This window comes from Sciurus carolinensis, chromosome 12, assembly GCF_902686445.1.
Source record: "Sciurus carolinensis chromosome 12, mSciCar1.2, whole genome shotgun sequence".
Taxonomy (NCBI): domain Eukaryota; kingdom Metazoa; phylum Chordata; class Mammalia; order Rodentia; family Sciuridae; genus Sciurus; species Sciurus carolinensis.
Window position 1 is genome coordinate 78,016,512 of NC_062224.1, and position 20,178 is coordinate 78,036,689.

General features: G+C 43.1%; 1 protein-coding gene across 3 annotated transcripts in view; it reads right to left on the bottom strand.

The window, feature by feature from the left end:
• Nucleotides 1–20,178, bottom strand: part of Hhat (hedgehog acyltransferase) — a 328,256-nt gene that overhangs the window by 129,996 nt on the left and 178,082 nt on the right. For all 3 annotated transcript variants that reach the window (XM_047519801.1, XM_047519802.1, XM_047519803.1), the window contains exon 9: nucleotides 12,752–12,787. In XM_047519801.1, the coding sequence (XP_047375757.1) occupies nucleotides 12,752–12,787 (36 nt within the window). The remainder of the gene's footprint in view (nucleotides 1–12,751; nucleotides 12,788–20,178) is intronic.

A 20,178-nucleotide genomic window follows, 5' to 3' on the forward strand; every position in this document is an offset into this window, starting at 1 on the left:
TACATCCATTTACTGGCAAATACCCTAATTTCATTCTTCTTTAAAACTGAGTAATATTCCACTGTGTATATATACCACAATTTCTTTATCCATTCATCTGCTGAAGGGCACCTACATTGGTTCCATAATTTAGTTATTGTGAATTGAGCTGCTATGAGCATCGATGTGGCTGCATCACTGGAATATGAAATTTTTAAGACCTTTGGGTATAAACAGAAGTGGGATAGCTGGGTCAAATGGTGGTTCAATTCCAAGTTTTCTGAGGACTCTCCATACTGTTTTCCATGGTGGTTGCAACAATTTGCAGTCCCACCAGCAAATATGCATATGTAAGTTTTAACTGCAGTTATGCTTGCCTGGGAAACTTCTTAATTGCCCATATCCAAGTGAGTGAGTGTGTAGAATTTCCAATTTTGAAATGGCATTCTAGGGCAATACCAACCTTACTGTGTCCCCTACTTTTGGTACTCCAACTACAAAGGCTTTCTGTTCTCCTCTGACATGCATCCTGTTCCTCCCTCCTTAGGACTTTGAGTATGATTTATCTTCCACCTTTCATCCCAATCACCACATTCTGATGGAATCTTTCCAATAGCCAGTTCCTGCCCCACTCCTGAACCCATTTAGGAATTCTTTGCTTAACTCAGTTACAAAGCATCTGAATTTTCTCCTAAAGCTGACCATGTTCCTACTTTGCCAACAGAGAAACTGAAGCAGTTTATTAAATAACTTGGTAGTAAAGTCACATATCTAGCAAGTGCCAGAGCCAAGTTGGGTTTGGTCTACAGCCAACTCCATCCACTTGAGTCCATCCTGTGGACACACCAATCTCTGCCAGGTGCTCAAGGTAAATGCAGAAGCCAGTCAGCCATGGTTCTGGTCCTAGGCAGAACTTACATATGAATCACATATCTGCCAACATCCCAGAGAATGGCTAGATGGCAAGGGAAAGTATAATGATGACAATGACAATCACAAACAATTATTGAGTGTTTATGAATACTATTTAGAACATTTTGTTTATTATGTCATTTAAAAAAAAAAAAAAAAAAAAAAAAAAAAAAAACTTCCTCCATTGCAGCCACTGAAGGGCAGCATCCATGGTTTGGCATTACCCCAAGGTCATGGGCCAGCCAGGGCCACAAGGTGATCAAGAATGTGAGCAGCTGAAGCACAGCTGCCCTCACGCATGCCTCACCAAGCGTACCAGGGAATTTGAAGTGTGCGACCTTGGCCTGTAAGGAGCTGCTTAAGTTCTCCAAGGACAAACGAAGGTCAAGTCCATGAAGTGTATGTAGGGGTAGGATACACATTCAGCCCAAGAGGAAGTGAGAGTTGCTGAACAATGTCCTGGCTTCCATGAGGAAAGCAGTTCCCAAGGTCAGAGTGCCCCCTTTTCTGTGAAAAATAAAACCTTTATAGGAAAAGGAAAAAAGTGGAGTAGGTATTTGTTAATGCCCATTTTGCAGGTGAGTAAAGTGAAGCACAGAATAGTTAGGCAGGTTCGTTTAGAGCAATGTGACCAGCACAGAAACCCAGACAACCTGACACCAGAGTGTGAGCTGCAAACATAGACCAAGCTCTGGGAGAGGCAGCACAGCATCATGGAAGCACCAACTTCTCCAGCAGAGGTTGAACAAGGTGGAGCGGGCTTCAGGAAAGAGGTGACCTCCCACCTGGGTGCAGAGGAGCCGGTGCAGGAAGACAGAATGAAGCTTGCACAAAATGCAAGAAGGAAACAGATGAGCGCGACTTATTCAGGAAACAGAAAAAGTGTGACAAGATGAGGGAAGAGCTGTAAGTTACATCCACAAAAGGCAGTTGAGTCTATGACTGCGAAGGCAGGAGACTCACCAATTAAAGTTGGCTGTTGTTTGCTTTTAAACTGCATTTTGCTTTAGTACCCTTAGGGGTAGACTGAGGGGATACACTGCAATGAAAAAGAAACGACAGGTAGGTTCACAGAAGCCAAATGAAAGATGGGAGGAGCCTTATTTACAGTAAACATAATAGCTGTGAGTAAAACAGAGCTCATTCAATTAATATTTAATTGGGGGAAGCGAGACAAAATGAGAGAAAAATAGGTTTAGGGTTTGAAAAAGGCAATTTCCAGAATAATACCAAGGTTTCTGTCTTGGTGGGTGTGGGGTACCAGTTCCTGGGAGAAGCAAGATTAAGACATGAGGGAAAACAAGGGAGGTAGCGAGTTGTATATTTGGCACAATGGTAATTCTGGAAGTCAGCCTGACATAGAACAGAACCCTACCATTTCCCCAAAGGAGGTAGAGGAGGACAATATCAGACCAAGTCCCACATTATCTCAGTGGACTCTCTGCAATGATGGAAAAGTTCCCTATCTGTGCTGTCCAATAGATTAGCAGCTGCCATGCCTGACCATGGAGCACTTAAAAGGTGGTTACTGCAGAAGAGGAATTGATTTTGTAATTATCAAGTTAGGAATAAAAGAAGTGTTTTTCCTTCTTTTATATTCAACACAGAACGCTTCTGTGACCAGATGTGTGGAGGTTCCTGCCCATACACTTGGCAATCAATTCTCCAGCAGACACCAATTCTGCTAATGCTGTTCAATTCGGACACTATCTACCTAGGCAAAGATCCCACAGGCTAAGGGTTCAGTCCCAGACGACCAGGCCCCAGTTCAGACACCAGGGGAAAGCATCATGTTGTTTTACTTATGCTTCTGACTGCCTGCCTATAGACTGGGGTACCCAGGACCACGTTCTCAGGCTTAATTTACCAAGATGGTTCACAGAACTCAGGGGAACACTTTGACTTATTATAAAGAAAGTTGCAAAAAAATACAGATGAATAGTTAGACGGAAGGGACACAGGACAAGTTATTGGAGAGGGGACATAGCACTTCCAAGCCTTCTCTGGGTGTACCACCCTTCATGTGTTCTTAACCTGGAAACTCCTCGATCCTTGTTCTTTGGGGCTTTTACAGAGGCTTCACTGCATAACCATGAATAATCAACTCACTGGTCATTGGCAATGAAGTAAACCTTTAGCCCCTCTCCTCTGCCCAGAGGTGGGGTTGACAGATAAGGTACTACTGAACATCCTAGCCCTCTAATCACATGGTTGGTTCCCCTGGCAACCAGTCCCCATCCTGAGGCTGCCCAGAAGTTCACCAAGAGTTGCCTCATTAGAAAGAAAGATGTCCTTATCACCCAAGAAAACATGAAGGAATTTGGAGCTGTGTCACATGCTCCTATCACTTAGAAAACTACAAAGGTCTTAGGAGTTGTGTGTCAGGAATGGGGGTCAAAGAACAAATAGCAGAACAAAAGATTCTCCCAGTGCCCCTACCCATAAGATTTTTTAGAAGCTCTATGCTACAAACCAGGGGAAGGTGCAGAAGCCAAATATCTATTTCATATTCTATCACAATATCATGGTAATTTTACTGAATCTTAATTAACCTAAATTTAAACAGCCACGTGGTACTAATAACTAGTATATTGGCTAGCACAGATCTAGACAACAGAAGCTGCTATCTAATATTAGATATACCAAGGCTGCTCACCAGAGGCTGCTGAGATTGCAAAGAACTATTAAGTTTATCTTGTATAATTCTCTCATTTCACAAACAAGAAAACTAAGGTCCAAACAGAAGTGACTTATAGGAAATCACTGAAGCAAGAAGGAAGTAAAGAAGACTAGAGCCCTGGTGTTCTGTATGTGATCCAATGCCCTTTCCATTTCATGGGATGCTTCTAGTAATGATACAAAAATAGCTGCTATTTTGTTTAATTCTGGGGTATGGAAATCAATGCAGCTCACGGGCAAAACCAACTGAAGATCACGTACTCCCCCTGCTGAACTAGGCATCCCCAGTGTTCATCTAGTAAATAAAATGCCCTAGACTTTCTAGTTGCAGATAAGAATGTACTCCAGTTAGTTTAACCTCAAGAGGAATTCACTAAGGAAGCTCTGGTAGCATCGTCTCCAGGAGCACCTCAAAGCCAGGCTTGGAGGTGAAGTCATCGGGAACTATTGACAAATTACACCGCTACTGTTCCAATGGGGCCCCTTTCACACCTGCACTGTGATCAGAGGAAGTGGCTCCCTCTCTCCAGTGCTGGGCATGGGACTCTACCCCAGGACTACTGCTGCCTTTCAAACCTGCCACACTCACCGGAACACATTCCAGGTCACACCTCTAGCCACACATCGTGCTTTTCACAAAATCTAAATCTCAGACGCTGGGGAACCAAGGCGCCTGCTACATGTTAAGAGGAGGTGTTTCTGGCTTCTACTCTGTGCAGCAGCTCCCAGAGTCATGAAGAACCCCTAGCATTAGGAATGGAATTCAGAAGGTGACAAAGACAATACCTACCAAATGACCTGTTCAAAAACCCATCGACACTGGTTAGGAACCAAGAATCTTAAAGCCCAACTTGGGAACAAGCATCCCTGACTCAGCTTTTTATATTTAAAACTGTCTCTGCATTGCAAATATCTTGATCAGGTCACCGGGGGCTCTTTTTAATTTTATTAAAAGATACATTTATTCACAGAAACAGCTGTATTGGTGAAAGGTAGGTATGGCAGGAAATGAATTACGCATTTCAACTCTGACTATGGAAGATCTTTTTTTTTTAATCTGAATTTTCTAATTAACAAACCCAAATATAGCACAGCCACAAAGAAGAATAATTCCAACAAGCATTAGCTCAAAAATGGTAGCAGAATTGGAGGGAGGAATCAATCAGAAAAACCTAAGAACTGAAAATGGTTGAAAGGTGTTGGGGCCTGAGGGACAAGGAATGTTGTCTTAGGCACTGGTGGGGATTCTGATGGGTAGGTAGGATGGATGTTCTTTTTCTGCCCCACACCTCATACAGAAGACTTCCTGGACAAACAAGATGGAACTCTATTCCAGGCAGCCCCAGAGAGGGAACCAGTGCTGTGGATTCAGGAAGCTTCTGTCCCCTAACTATGGCTTATGTCCAAAAGGGACGAACACCAAGACAGGAGTGAAGGCTCAGAACTAGACCCTAGAGAGCCCTCTAAGAGAGAAAAGAACAAGGGAAGGATCTGAAGCCCAATCTTGCCTATAGGTCTGAAGACAAGGTGGTTACTTGTCACCATAGAAATCTGGAAACCCCCATTCTAAGCAGACTTCCTGGCCCCAACAGACTTTCCTCAGCTGACCATACTACTGAGTGCCAACTGCCACAATGCACCAACAGGTAACTACCTCCAAGTTAGCGTTGACATGTAATTATATCTTTTATATGTATGTATACACACACACACACAAAAAAAAAAAAAGCCTTAAGGATAGTTTAGGGCTTTGGTTACCCAACACCAAGTGACTTCCATAGCAGCTGGTTGTCCAAGGAATTTCCCTAGGGAGCAAGCACAGGCTTGGGCCACAGAGCTCCAGCTTAAAATGGAAGAATGAGCTGCGGCTCAGTAGCCGAGCACTTGCCTAGCATGTGTGAGGCACTGGACTTGATCTCTAGCACTGCATACAGAAAATAAAGACATGCTGTCCATCTACAACTACAAAAACTAAAAAATCTTTTTAAGTGGAAGAACGTGGTAATGGCCAAGGTTCAGAAGTCCCAACTTCACTAATTTCTAACGAAGTTCATCAAACTGACTTTCAAAAAAGTATCACAGCATGTCTTCCTCACCTACCTCAAAATTCCAGCCCCTCTTACATTTAAATTGGTACCCAGTTCTCATCACTCTGACCCTTCCCCTCTTCCTCCAACCTTACCTTGGGACTCCTGGCTCTTCTGCCCTTCAGCCCCAGGGTCCCCTCTGTTCCCCACACATGGCTCCTCTCTATCTGGGGGTCGAGGGCTTGCCCTTCCCTCTTCCTCCAATAGTTTAGCCCAGATCCTCCCCTGGTTGCCACGTTCTCCTCACTCATCTCTCAGCTCAGAGTCACCTACTCTGTCAGATTCTTCCTGCCCATTTTATTAAAGGTAGCATCCACACCTGCACCCTCTGCCACATCATGGGAATTACCATACTTCTTTTCCCATTTTAGAAATGTTATCATGGTAATTAACAACTAGCCTTCATTGAGTCCCCACTGTTCCAAGGCACAGAGCTGAGTCATGTGTACACAGCCAACCCTTTGTATCCTCAGAGCACTGGTTACAGGAGAACCCCCAAACCCCACTTTCAAAATACCAAAATCGGCAGATGCTCAAGTCCCTTATAAAAAAAAAAATGGCATAATATTTGCATATAACCTACACACATCCTTCCATTCAGTTTAAATCATCTCTAGACTACATGCAGTCTCCAATACAATGTCAATGTTATGTCAAGTGTTGTTATACTGTGATGCTTAGGGAATAATAAGGGGGGAGGGTGATGCAGTTTACAGCAGATGCAATTTATTTGACTATTTTTAAATTGCAGTTGGTTTAATCCTTGGATGCAGAACCTGCAGAAACAGAGGACCAAATATATATTAAGCCTCAACTACCACTAGGTGAGGTTTAAAAAAAAGAATTTAAAGACAAAGGTGTGTATTTTTCCACCAGAAAGAGAAAGGAAGGGGTACGCAAGATGCAAAGGACAAGGAGCCTACAGACTTTGGAAAGTGGACTCAGGGCAAAAAACAAAGCAGGGACACAGCCGTAGAGAAGCATTAGCTTCTCTTCAACACCTGCCCACATTTCTACTATCTGCCCCTGTTGGGACCTGATAGGGACCTTGCTTGCTTCACTCCCAAGTCCTCCATTTTTTATTTAAAATACCATCTTACAGGAGCACCACACAGTTCACTAGATTCTGGCTTTCACAAGCTTAGGGGTACTGAAGGAAGGTTTAAAAGAAAACCGTGATACCACAGTCACTTCAAAGAACATGAGTTTGCAGGAGGCAGGGACAAAAGAGAACTGCGGGCTCCTCCAGGTGCCATTTCCCTGCTCTGGTTAACACTAAGAGATGATCAGTGGTGTCTAATTAGGGCTGTAAAAACGCAGACCCTAGGCTCAGGTTAGGTTGGAGCAGGATTTTCTTAGGTTCATTCAACTTTATACACCATTATTGAAAATTATTTACTTGAACAGAAGTGGGCTTCTGTATTTTTTTTTTTTTAAACCAAACTACCAAATCAAAATCCCATGCATCAAAGCCTCCAAGTTATCGCCTCTGTGAGTTCAACATATACTTAATGCCTTTCTCTCTTGGTGGACCCAGAAGATGTGTGCTTTTGCTGTTCCTAGGCTGCTAGACTGGATACCAACCGCAATGATCTGCCCATTTCCATCTGGATCATACTTGGAGGACAAATGCCCACCCTTATCCTTAACTTCTATTTCCAGAGCAGTTCACAGCCCATACACATCTCAATGGTCCTAAGGGAACAGAGAAAAGAACTGTTGATTCTTCCTGTTACAGTTTGCCTATTAGGTGTCCCCCATAAGCTCATGTGTAAGATAATACAAGAAAATTTAGAGGTAAAATGATTGGGTATGAGAGCCTTAACCTAATCAGTGAATTATTCCACTGATTAATTGGGCAGTAACTGTAGGTAGGTAGAGTGTGGCTGAAAGAAGTAGGTCACTGGGGACATATATGCCTTCAGGGATTATATGTCAGCCCTGGTGAGTGCAGTTCTTCTTCCTGACTGCCATGTCCTGAAATACTTTCCTCCTCCATACCCTTCCGCCATGATGTTCTGCCTCACCTTGGGTCCAGAGCAATGGAGACAGCTATCTCTGGACCTAAACCTCTGAAACTGTGGGCACCAAATAGTTTTCCGCCTCTATAATCGTTCTTATCAGGTCTTTTGATCACAGTGGCAAAAAAAAAAAAAAAAAAAAAAAATTGACTAAAACACTGCCTCTTTTATTTCAAGAGTTCTTTAGCCTAAATCAATCTTTCATTTGACTTCTTGGCTTATTAAAGACATGAGGAAGGCTCTTGTGGATACTTCAGACATCACAGAATCCAAGACGCTCTTCCAATGATGGTGGACGGCCATCTCCACCAACACTGAATGCCATGATTAACTACAGCAATTAGTGACAGCAGTCAGCTTTTGAGAACAGGATAAAATGAGAAACATTCACTGATTCATAAAGCTCAGAACCCCATTTTTTTACCCCAAACTACTCTTTTATTCCTCTGTAGAACTAGATTTATGAATGGGTCAGGCATAGGGTGTCAACCAGGAAAAGCCAAAGGCAGACAATGTCAGTTTTGCTCATTTCGGCACTCAGTGAACCATCCATTCACATTTTGATGACATTCGCTTCTCTTCCGACAACTCAAAGATACTCCTGACCCTGGGGAAAGGTTGGCCTGGACCAAACTCCAGGAAAAGAAAGGACAGCAGAAGAAGTGAATGGCCACTCCCCACCCACCTATCTTCTCTTATGATCAGAGTAAATCATGCTGCAGAAGGGCGCGTGCCGTTTCACATAAATGTGAGCTCTGCAGAGGATTCAATGTGCACTATACCGAACGCCACTCCATAAGCAGAATCTGTTTACTTATGAAAAGGAATTTATCTTCTGAGGACCATATTAACTCCAGAAATCTTCTCAAATAACTTCAGGGCCACATAGGAGGCCCGCAGCCTTTTTCTATTTGCTTAAGAAGTATCAATTGCAGGATTCTCACACTCTGCATTTCTGCTACTCCTAACAGGATAAAGACATCCTCCTGACTACAGAAGGAGCAACTCACACACGCCTTTGGAATAAATACAGAAAAGGATAAGGAAAATTTTGTTAGGGGAAAAAAGCTAGCTCCTGATTTAAAATATATATATATATCTGAAATGGGTTACAGAGTTAAATACAAGTAATATGAAAAACAAAATATGTATATATGAATACTAACCTACCTTTTAAATCTATAAACATAAAAGCAATGAAAAATGAGAAAAAGGAAACTTGAAAAATTGAATGCTTTAGAGAGACCAAAAAAAGGTTGCTTTAGGTCTTCTTGTGGGAATCATGATAGCATCCTGTATCACAATCATTCTCCCATCCAAGGCAGGAGGGTTGTGTTGAGCTTAGGAGTTCAAGTCCAGCCTGGTTGACACAGCAAGATCCCAATTAACGGGAAGGAGTACTAGGAAAGCCAGGGTCAATGTAAGCATAAAAAAAAAAAAAAAAATAAGACCAACCAAAAAAAAAAAAAAAACAAAACTATGAATCCTTTTTACTTCTTCGCCAAAGCTAAGCTAAACTAAATTTAAACAAGCTGCCATATTAGCTATAATAAAACTGAGCTGTTTTATTCTATAATCTTTCCCAAGTTGGCCATTTCCTTTCTCTTTTGTAGTGCTACATTAAGAATTCCAGCCAATGGTCTTCTCAGGTTATTTTCAGGTGACTTGTGATCCCTGCTTTCTCAAAGTCTTTCCTTTCATTTCCATAAGATGTGGAAGTCTGGAGCTGAATTTTCCCACAGTCACCGTAAAGCACCCATACCCAAAATGCTCACATTTCATCCAAGGTGACAGCTCCTTCCTGCCCCAGAGCTCAGAGCACTGCTCTGACAACACACGAGGAAGCCTGTCGCTCTGTGCAGTTGCCCAGGCCGAGATCACAGATAGGGCTCTGGGGAAATTTACATTACTCCAGAGAAGTCACCGTGACTTCCATCAACGTAAAAGATGCCTCTGATTAATTTTAGGCAAGTTGCAGTCTCTGTTATGCAAACACTAGGCATTTAATACAGTGTGACAAATCAGGGAATGCTTTAAGAGATTCGTGGAGCCAATATATGTACTTAATCTAGAAACAAAAAACAAAAAATGATGCCAATTCCTCCCCCATTTCTTGTACAAAGGGAAATAAGTTTTCTTCCCTTGGAAAGATTCATCGAGTGCCATCTCCTTCGCTTTTCCAAACCCTAATGTTTCCTCTAAGGATAGACTGGCAGAAAAATGCCATTGCTCTCCAGAGTAACCATGGGACCCCTGACTGCCACCTGGTAATCAGACTCCACCTCTCCACCCATCTGAAACCACTTCCTCTATACCTAAAGGGCACTTAAGATGTTCTGGTAGCTAAACATGAGAGTTTCTCCCATTAAAAAGAAAACAGCCCATTTGACCCACCTTCTCCACCAGCTGTCCTGTCTCTCTCTTCTCCACCTCATAGCTCAACTCCTTAAGAGCAGTCATTTCCATTCCCTCATCTCCCACTCCACTTTACCCCATCCTCTTCAACCTACTCTGGTCTTAAGTCCAGTGAAATAGTTCTCAGTAATGGACCCAATCATAAATGGTGCTCAGTACCATCAGGTTTGACCTGCCAATCTAGAACAAAGAGCCCCTTTTCTTTTTCTTCCTTTGGTACCAGGCATTGAACCCAGGGGTACTTAACCACAGAGCCACATTCCCAGTCCTTCTTATGTTTTATTTTGAGACTGGGTCTCACTTAGTTGCTGAGGTGGTCTCAAATTTGTGATCTTCCTTCCTCAACCTCCTGAGTTGCTGTGATTACAGGTGTGCACCACCACACCAGGCAAGGTGCAAATAACCCCAGCTCTCCACCCCACCCTGTTGCTAGTAAGAGATGGAGAACTGACTCTGTTCCCAGCAACCACTTCCACCCTACCCGCTGCTCCCAAGGTAGGAAGAGGAAAGAGGAAGGGTGACTTCGGAGTCTACATTGTTGGCTTGGGGAATGAAGGGTTGCTATGGTGTGATGGAGAGATTTGCTCAGAGACTGGAGATGCCTATATAAGGGGAAACTCACCTTCAGTCTCCAGTTAGGAAAGTAAAGCATGTGTTGATTTTCTCTGCACCTCCCAGAGTAAGGGCAAGAAAAACTCTAGGGAGATGGCAGGGCATAGAGAAACCTTACTCCCCAGTTCTCCTTGCTTCACAGAACACAGATGAAAGTGACTGGACCATCTTCCAGTGTATGCCCCCGACACCAGGACAAAGTTATCCCAGAACCAGCTACATTACAGCCACTTGACCACTCCTCCCTTCTCACAGATCCAACAAGGAAAAATGATTGGAATCCAGACAGGAAAAGGGAAGCAGGACCCCACAGGCAGACCATCCCTTGCTCAGACCACAAGCTTAGCAAGCAATAAACTCAGGGAAGCCTTTAAATCAAACATCTATTTTGCAAATGACAGTATCCCAGACATATCCAAGTAAGTGGTGCATGCTAGGATCAAGAATTATGTGCTGACTGACTGACCAGACAACTTCTCAATTCAACTTACCCTCTATCTCATTTCATTCACTCCTACCACAAATGTTGAAAGTTAATTCTGTACAAGATTCTGAACTTAATCATGAATAGATGATTAAGCATAATCCCTGCCCTCATAGAGAAAATAAGTACAAACTTGCATCCACCAAAAGACAATATGTGAGCAGTTTCATAAGAGTTGTCCGAAGTATCAAAGCCACCAACTCAAAAATCCTAACCATTCCATGAAATATACCCAGACACCTTTTGGTTACTTGAGATACAGAATCTCCTGTCTGCCTTTTCCATGACTGCGGGTCTTTTATCCCTGTTACTAAAATTAATTCACCCTTGATGTATCAAGAAAAGATTTGTTGGGCTGGGGTTGTAGCTCAGTGGTAAAGCACTTGCTCAGCACATGTAAGGCACTGGATTTGATCCTCAGCACCACAAAAAAATAAAGGTATTGTATCCATCTACAACTAAAAAGTATTTAAAAAGAAAAGGTTTGTGATTGAAATCCTGGAAAAAAACAGTACAATCCATATTCCCTGGGTCTAAGGTAGACTAAGGAGACCTCAAAATGTGCAGCCTTGGGTGAAGCCTTGGGAAAAAGAGGATGAAATACAGAAGACCTCTCTTGGACACTGCTATATGCAATCCAGCACAGAGGGTAAATAAAGGTGGTATGAGATGTGGACACCTCCCTTCAGAGAGTATCTTGCTAACAGATAATCATGCATTATGGGAAATGAACCACCATAACACCTATACAAAAATCGCAACTGACCTGCCAAGTTTAGCAGACTATCAGAATTAAGTAACATTTAGAATCACATTTGCAGAAAGCAAATCACTATACGATTTCTGGCTTCCCTATAATCTTTAGTTTACAGTGGTTCCTTCAACAACCATTATTGTTTCCTTTATATTTTTAACAGGCATTTTAATGACCCTTTTTTACCATTATTAGAGTAATACATGCTCAACATGAAAAATTTAGAAAATGCAGCAAAGTTCTTTTTTTAAATGACATAAATTCCCACAAATACTGTTACTATTTGGTATGTTACCATTTAATCTTTTTAATAGCTATTTGAAATGAATATGCCCAGAAGCCAACTCTGGTAAAAATCACCAATAAGCTAGGATATAAATGGCCATCTGTAATCTCTTTCAATTATGAACAAGATTGTATCTTCATAACTGTAAAATAAGCATTAAATTTAGCTTAAAAAGATTAAATTCAATGCAGAAAAATTAGCTAAATGGGCTGTTTAATGTTTGAATAAGCTGGCACTGCTTACTTTTCTATTTGTCTTTCCAAAAACCTAGTAGTTAGAATTAAGATCTTGGTTAACTATTACTTCAGATACAAATCTCTTTAGACATAGATTTCCTTGATTATTTAATCATGTGTGATTGTGGTAAGCACCAAAAAAATAGTTTTAGCAGGTTTTTTTTTCTTGACAAGTACATAATTACCATTATTTTATCAAGATATTTAATGAGAATTTATTTTCCATTACAATTTTCCATAATAGAGATGCTGTTCAATGGTATCAAAAATAAAAGTACTGACTTACCTGATTAAGAAATTATGCAGTCCAACATCAAAATGCCTGTTTAGAGGAGAAAAAAGACAAGCATATCAACAAAACAGGTTTACAGCAATGGTAGACTTGAATACGTACACACACACACACACACACACACACACACACACACATTCAGAGCATGGTGAAGAAATGAATTACTCTGGCAGTGGTCCTTACAGTGTGATTCCTTAAGTAGCAGTAGCATTATTGTTGGAAATGCAAATGCTCAAGCCCATCTCAGAGTGATTCAAAATTTCTAGGGATGGAGCCCAGAAATTTAACAAACCCTCCTGGTGATTCTAATGTCAAGCCATGGCTCTGAGTGCAAAGTATCTCAGCAAGTCTAAGTTCTCTTTAAAAATTAAGGTCATGCAGATGGATTTCCCGAACCTTCCACTTTTCCAGTAGATGAACCTTTTTATAATGCTAGTTTTCCCAGATACTCATTTCCTCAAATATAAAATGAGATGTTTTGAAGCACAGAACACTTGCCAACAGGAAGGTGGCCCTGGTGGGGTTTTGCCCTGGTCTTCAGAGCTCTCCCCAGATCAAGTCCCTGCAGCTTTCCACCTACAAAGACCCCCATACCATAGCTGGGCCTGGGCCGAGTAGGGAGTTGAGCCAAGCTGCTGCTCCACCCACTTTAGTAAGGCCCAGGCAATGGTGGACTGTTCACATCTCAACCTCCCCTCTCCAAACTGACCTAGTGCAACAAAGGTTTGTTCAATTAGCTTGCTCCTCCTGAACCAAGAGCCTTCTCTCCCTTTATGTGTAGCTATGAGTGAAAAGAGCAGGTGGCCAGAATCATGCAGCTCCTATCCATCAGGCACAGTTCCTGCTCTTAACACCTAGATGACGGTTGTCATGTCCTATCCACAGACTCTCTTCCTATGTTGGCAATCTGCCTGAGGAAGACCGAGTTAATACTGTCCCTTCAGGAATGGACACAGGAATTCACTCAGGTGGGGTGTGACCGTCCAAGACCTGCCTGTCCCTGGCCTCTGGCTCTATTCTTGGAGCAAGCCAGCAGGTCTGGCACTTCACCCACTTGACAAACATTCACTGATTACCCACATTATAATAGGATTTCTTATGGGATACTTTTAAATGACAAGATTCTCTTATGTACATAACTATATATTTACAGATCAGACTCAGGGCAAGAAAGAAATAAAGAACCTCAAAGACAAAATAAAAAGTACATCATTTACTACATCACTTACCTGAAATAATTACAGACTTCAGGGGAAAATGGGATTTGAGGTACATACGTTCCATTTATTCTAAGTCTTCTGCACAAAGCCATTCTCTAAAGGGAGATCTACCTATACTAGGAACGGCTGACTTGTTATATTTGGTCTTACATAGGCCTGGATGAGATGCCAAGTTCTTCCACAGTAATATTTAATACAACTTACTTAAAAAAGTAATAATGATCCCTCCTCTTAAAAACCAATGGTACTTAGCATAGTCATGAAAGTAAATATCTACGCTACAGTTAGCAAGAGCAACTTTGACCAGATCTACAGTATGGAAGGTAGAAATGTGTAGCTTAGAACAAAGATTTCCACTGCCTTCACTCATCCAGGGGAAGACAACCCTGCAAGTTTAATGAAAAACTATTAGAAGTTACTGCTTATTTTGTGTTTAGAATGTGGTAAGCACTATGTTCAGTACTCACATATGCATATAGCTACTGCTGCAACAGGGAATGGTACCTCGTATATTAGCGAAGGAACCAAGGATCAGAGAGGCTAAGTAACTTGTACAGAGTGGACAGCCAATAGAAGACAAATCTGGGAACCAAACTCAATTCTAAAAGGCCTAAGTTACTTGCTCCTCCAAAGCACCCTTCTAAAAGTACAGGCCCTCACTACTTCTCAGTGTTACTAACTGAAAATGGTATTCATTTTATACACAGATCCTTTCCCACCTACATGATTCTGCTTCTATGTGGACACCCTGCTCCAAGCAAGTTCACCTTCCTGTGCTCCCTTGAGCACATGTGCTTTGCAGGGTCTCAATATCAAGGCTCTGGAAAGTTACTTCACTTCTCTGGACTTCAGTTTCCTCATTGGGGAAATGGACAGACCTTATTCACGGGCGATTTATGAGAAATACATGATGTATGTAAACGTGGATTAGCAGAGTACTTGGTATACAGGAAGTACTCAATAAATTGTCATCTCCTCCCTATTTTTTAAGGAGCTCTATTCCCAATAACTCAGAGAGAGAAGCCACCTACCTAAAAAGGACAGAAAATGTCTTATAATGCTGCCCAGAAAGGGAGAATACTCTCTCCAGGGCCCACACAGTGCAGATGAAAGCTGAGGGCTTGGAGGGGCAGGGTCTCTGAGTGACCAGCACAGAGCTCAGGAAACAGGCAGGAGAGCAGGATCAGGGAGACCCTGGAACAGAGCGTGAGAGTGAGCCAAGATCACAGGGATGACTTCATCCTACCTGCCCCAGACACACGCCAGCGCACACACCACCGTATGCTTAGGGTCTACCTGCACAGAAGTGAGGGCCCAAGACACAAGCTACATCAGACTCTCTCATGAATGTGTGATTGGTTACACAGGGAAGTGGAGACCGGAGCAAGAGGGTTTTTAAGCGTGCTTATGACGGGAAAGCCCATTAGGATGGACAATTACATAGAGTTGACAATCCCTGGAAAACTGTAGTGAAATGGAGAAGATCAAGAGTGGAATTAGCATCGGAAAATGTGGTAGGAGAACAGTAAAAGGAGGAAATCAAAGCCTCCTCACAGGCATAAACGTCTTACATCTTTGCTGCATCTGTGTTGACATTCATCCTTTCATTCAGTAAATATTTTGTCAGTGCCTTCTGCGTCAGGCACTGACCTTGGCCCCGGGGGTGCAGAGGTGAGCAATGTAGCAAGACCCCCAACTCTCACGAGGCTCACATTCTGGTTGGAAGAGGTCAACAAAGAAGTGTGTAAATAAACAACATCCGATAGCAACAAATGCTGGTGAGGCAAAAGGATTGAGTGACCGGCCCCACAGATGCTCAGGAAGATCTCTTTGAGGAGGGGACATTTTTTTGTACGGTTCAAGGACAACTATACAGAAATGAGAGGAACAATAATCTAGATATAAAATAAGACATCTAGTGTATAGAACCAAACTGCTAAGTGGGGCCCAAATTGAGAAGGAATGCAGCAAGTTGGAGCTGCCAGAAGCAGGACAGCATGACCAGAGTGTGGCAGAAAGGGGAATGGGGACAAGCTGGGTTTGGAGAGGTGAGCAGAGGCCTCATCTTCCAGGGTTGTGCATAACAAGTTGTGGTTTTATCTGAACGTCAATAGAGTAACAACGGAGTAATAGTTCTTAAATTTGTTTAAACTTCATTCTTTGGGGGGAGTAGTATTCTTCTGATGTAGGACAGATGAGGCGGGACCCCCGAGGAACTAGCATGAAGCAGGTTTACTGGCTGCAGTCAGTTCAGAAAGTTTTTTTTTTTTTTTTCCTTTCAGTTCACAGAGTGTGCTTTTTGTCTTTTTTTTTTTTTTTTTTTTTTTAAGATTAGTCAGAGGTTTCACATGTTTTACCACAAAAGCAGAAGTAACATGAAGTCTGTGGCCAAACTTAGCTTCTGCAAGACAGAGCAATAGGAAATAGGAAGTCTAACCATATTGGAGCTCTTTTGCAGAAACTTTTGCTGATATTCTGTTAATGAGAACAATTATGGTGAGGGTCTCCAGAGAAGGTCAATTAAGATTCTTTGGTGGAGGAGAGGGTGCCACTACACTTTAATTTATGGTTTTAAAACGTCACATCTCAAAGACAATGGGGGGTAAGAGGGACTGGGGAAGGGAGACCATAAAAGGTCACTGCAGTACAGAGAGAAATGACAACTTGGCAGGGATGAATACTGATATGATTCTGTGGTACAGTCAAAAAAACTTCTTAATAAACCCGTGCAGAGGCAGGAGAGTGTAACAGAATCCCCTCTAGAATTAAAAGCCCCTATCTTTCCAATTTCCTGATAACCAGTATTCCTTCATCCCAGCTTCCTCATGCTGAGAATGGAGCTAAAAAAATGTTTTTTGGACCATTGGTTGGCATCAATGAAACTCAAATTATGAAAAATCTCTGGCTAGCACAGTCTGATTAAATCTATACATGTACATTTCCCTTTTTTCTATATAGTTTAATCATTTCTGTAGGGCTGGATGAGGTATATTAGCTATCTTCCCAGTTTGGGGAAAACTGATTAAATTTATTTTCCTTTGTATAATTTTTCTCTTATTTCTGATGTGGAATGGGCAACCAAATCATCTCTCAGAACCCCAGCAGGGTTTCTGGCTGGGGGTGCTGGTAAGGAGGAGAGTTGGGAAAAATAAGGAATAGAGAATGACCTTCAAAATAGCTTTAAGTGCCTCATATTGCTCAATTTCAAATCAGAAAACCTAAAGGAGGCTTTAACCACACCTTTGACTTCCACTATAATACCTGGGGACCCACACCCAGATCAGGGGAATGAAATGGTCCTCAGACTAGCTTAACTTGGAAAACAGTTCACCTGCTGGGAGAACTACAAATCACAGGTACAAATTTCTTTTTATAATTCACTTACAGTGAAAATGCACATAATACACTAAAAATTAATTTTTAAAAAATTTAACATTTTTAAGAGTCCACATCAATGGCATTGAGTACATTCACATGGGTCGGAGTTGTATCTTAGCAGTACAGTGAAGACCATGGGTTCCATCCTCCATAGCAAAAAAAAAAGTGTGGGGAAGTATAATTCACATTGCTGTGCTACCAAAGTCCTTCATCTTCATAACTTTTCCATCTTCCCAAAGTGAAATTATGCCCATTAAGTCTTCTTTGCTGCCTCCCCAGGCCCTGGCAACCACCACTGTTTCTGTAAGTTTGGCAATTATTGCTACCTCTTCTAAATGGGATCATACGATGTTTGCCCTCTTGTATCTGGATGGACACAGGTTTTAAAACACAAGTTTCTGTCTTTATTTTGTATGTTAGGTATTTTCATTATAATGTGCCTTGGTGTGGGTCTGTTGTAATTTTGTGTATTTGGAGTCCTATAAGCCTCTTGAACTTGATTTTCCATTTCATTCTTTAGATTTGGGAAATTTTCTGATATTATTTCATTGAATAGATTGTTCATTCCTTTGGTTTGTTTCTCTAAGCCTTCCTCAATCCCAATAATTCTCAAATTTGGCCTTTTCATGATATCCCATAGTTCTTGCAGATTCTGTTCATGATTTCTTACCATCTTCTCTGTTTGTTCAACTTTGTTTTCGAGGTTAAATATTTTGTCTTCAATATCTGAAGTTCTGTCTTCCAGGTGTTCTATCCTATTGGTTATGCTTTCTATGGAGTTCTTAATTTGGTTTATTGTTTCCTTCATTTCAAGGATTTCTGTTTGTTTGTTTTTCAATATCTCTAACTCTTTATTGAAATGATCTTTTGCTTCCTGAATTTGCTCTGTTAACTGTCGATTGGTGCGATCATTCAATGCCTGCATTTGCTCTTTCATCTCATCATTCAATGCCTGCATTTGCTCTTTCATCTCATCATTTGCTTCCCTAATCATTTTAATTATGTACATTCTGAACTCCCTTTCTGTCATTTCTTCTGCCATGCTGTCGTTGGATTCTATTGATGTAACATCTAGATTTGTTTGGGGCATTTTCTTCCCTTGTTTTCTCATATTGTTCAGGAATCAGTGGTTCATTAAGATATTGCAGATTTCCTTTATCAACTTATAATGTCCCTGAAGATTGTTAGTATATCCCCTCTTATCCTTCAGTAGCCTGAAGTCTTGGAGGAAGTTGATAATGCGGAGCTCCACAAAGAAGCTGCCTCTCTAGGGTGGTGACCCTCAGGTGGCGTATATTCCCTGCTAGTGGGCAGAGGTGTCTCCACTTGTTGACCAATGGTCATCCAACGGGGAACTAGGCTGCGGGCTGAGGCAAGTCCTGTTTGTGCCTGTGTCTCTGGTTTTACCATCCCTGTGGGAAAACCTCTCCCGGTAGGGAAGACTCACTCGGTGGGAATGTCTCGCTGGTCAGTTCCCCTCCTAGAGGTTCCCCTGAATCTACAACTACCGCCTGGGCTGGGCTGTCTTCCTCTGCAACGTTCCCAGGGGCCCGGACCTACCTCCTGGGCCTGGGAGCCTCACCCTCTGCAGGCGAGTCTCCTTAGGCTGCCTCTCCCAGAGAATCTGCCCGCAGTCCTGGAAACTTCACTCCGCCCCTAGGCGTGTCTCTGTGCGGCTCTTCCAGCAAGAAGCCACCTAGCTCCTGGGACCCTACTCTGCACCTAATCGCCTGGCTATGCGGCCCCTCCTCTGAGCCGCCACCTGGAGCCCCGTACAATAGCTCCGGTACCCAGAGACCCGCCACACACCTCCTCCACCGGGCAGCAGCCCAGTTTCCGACGCAGTCACTAGGAGTCCAAGCGACTCACTTCGCGTCTCCTCCTCCCGCCAACCTCCCGTAGCCCTAGGCAGTCACTCCAAGCCCAAGTGACCCGCCCTGTTCCTCCTCCTCCTCCTCGGGGTAGCCCCCCGGGTGTTCAGAGGCGCCGAGACCAAGCGACCCACCGCGCTCCTCCTCCAGGCAGGCCACCGGTGTTCAGGAGCGGTCGCTTTTAGTCCAATCAACTCACCACTCACCTCCTCCTCTGGCAACCACCTGTGGCTCTGATGCAGTCACTCCTAGACCAAGCGATCCGCCGCGCTTCTCCTCTTCCTCCGGGCAACCCCCCGGTGTTCAGAAGCGGTTGTTCTGAGTCCAAACAGCTTGCAATGCAGCTCCTCCTCTGGCAACCGCCTGTGGCTCTGATGCAGTCACTCCTAGACCAAGCGACCCGCCGCGCTTCTCCTCTTCCTCCGGGCAACCCCCCGGTGTTCAGAAGCGATTACTCTGAGTCTAAACAGCTCGCCACGCAGCTCCTCCTCAGGCAGCCGCCCGGAGCCCCAGTGGTTGCTCCGAGTCCAAGCGCTGTGCTGAGCTGCCTCCTCTACGATGATCCCAGTTGTCCGTGTTTACCGCTCCAGTGGGGGGATTGGCGTCTCGCCGAGCAACTCCACTTCACAAATTCCCTGCGTTCCCGGGCTACCGCCCCATCCGGGACGCCTCCCCAACGGGAGAGACTCACCCAGCGGCTTTGAGTTGGTCCCAAGTCTCTCACTATCTCCTCTTTTGAATCCTGCATCCTGGAGCAATGTGAAATGCAGCCGCCCTCTAGGCCGCCATCTTGAAAACCTCCCTAAAACACAAGTTTCATCTACCAAAATCATTGTCTCGAGATCCAAAGCCTCCAGAATGATGTGGCCATAGCTTCCTCTTTTTCCATTTTTTTATTGCCCATGAAGGAAGTGGCCAACCACAAGAATCTCCCTTGTTCTCCTCCTCTGTC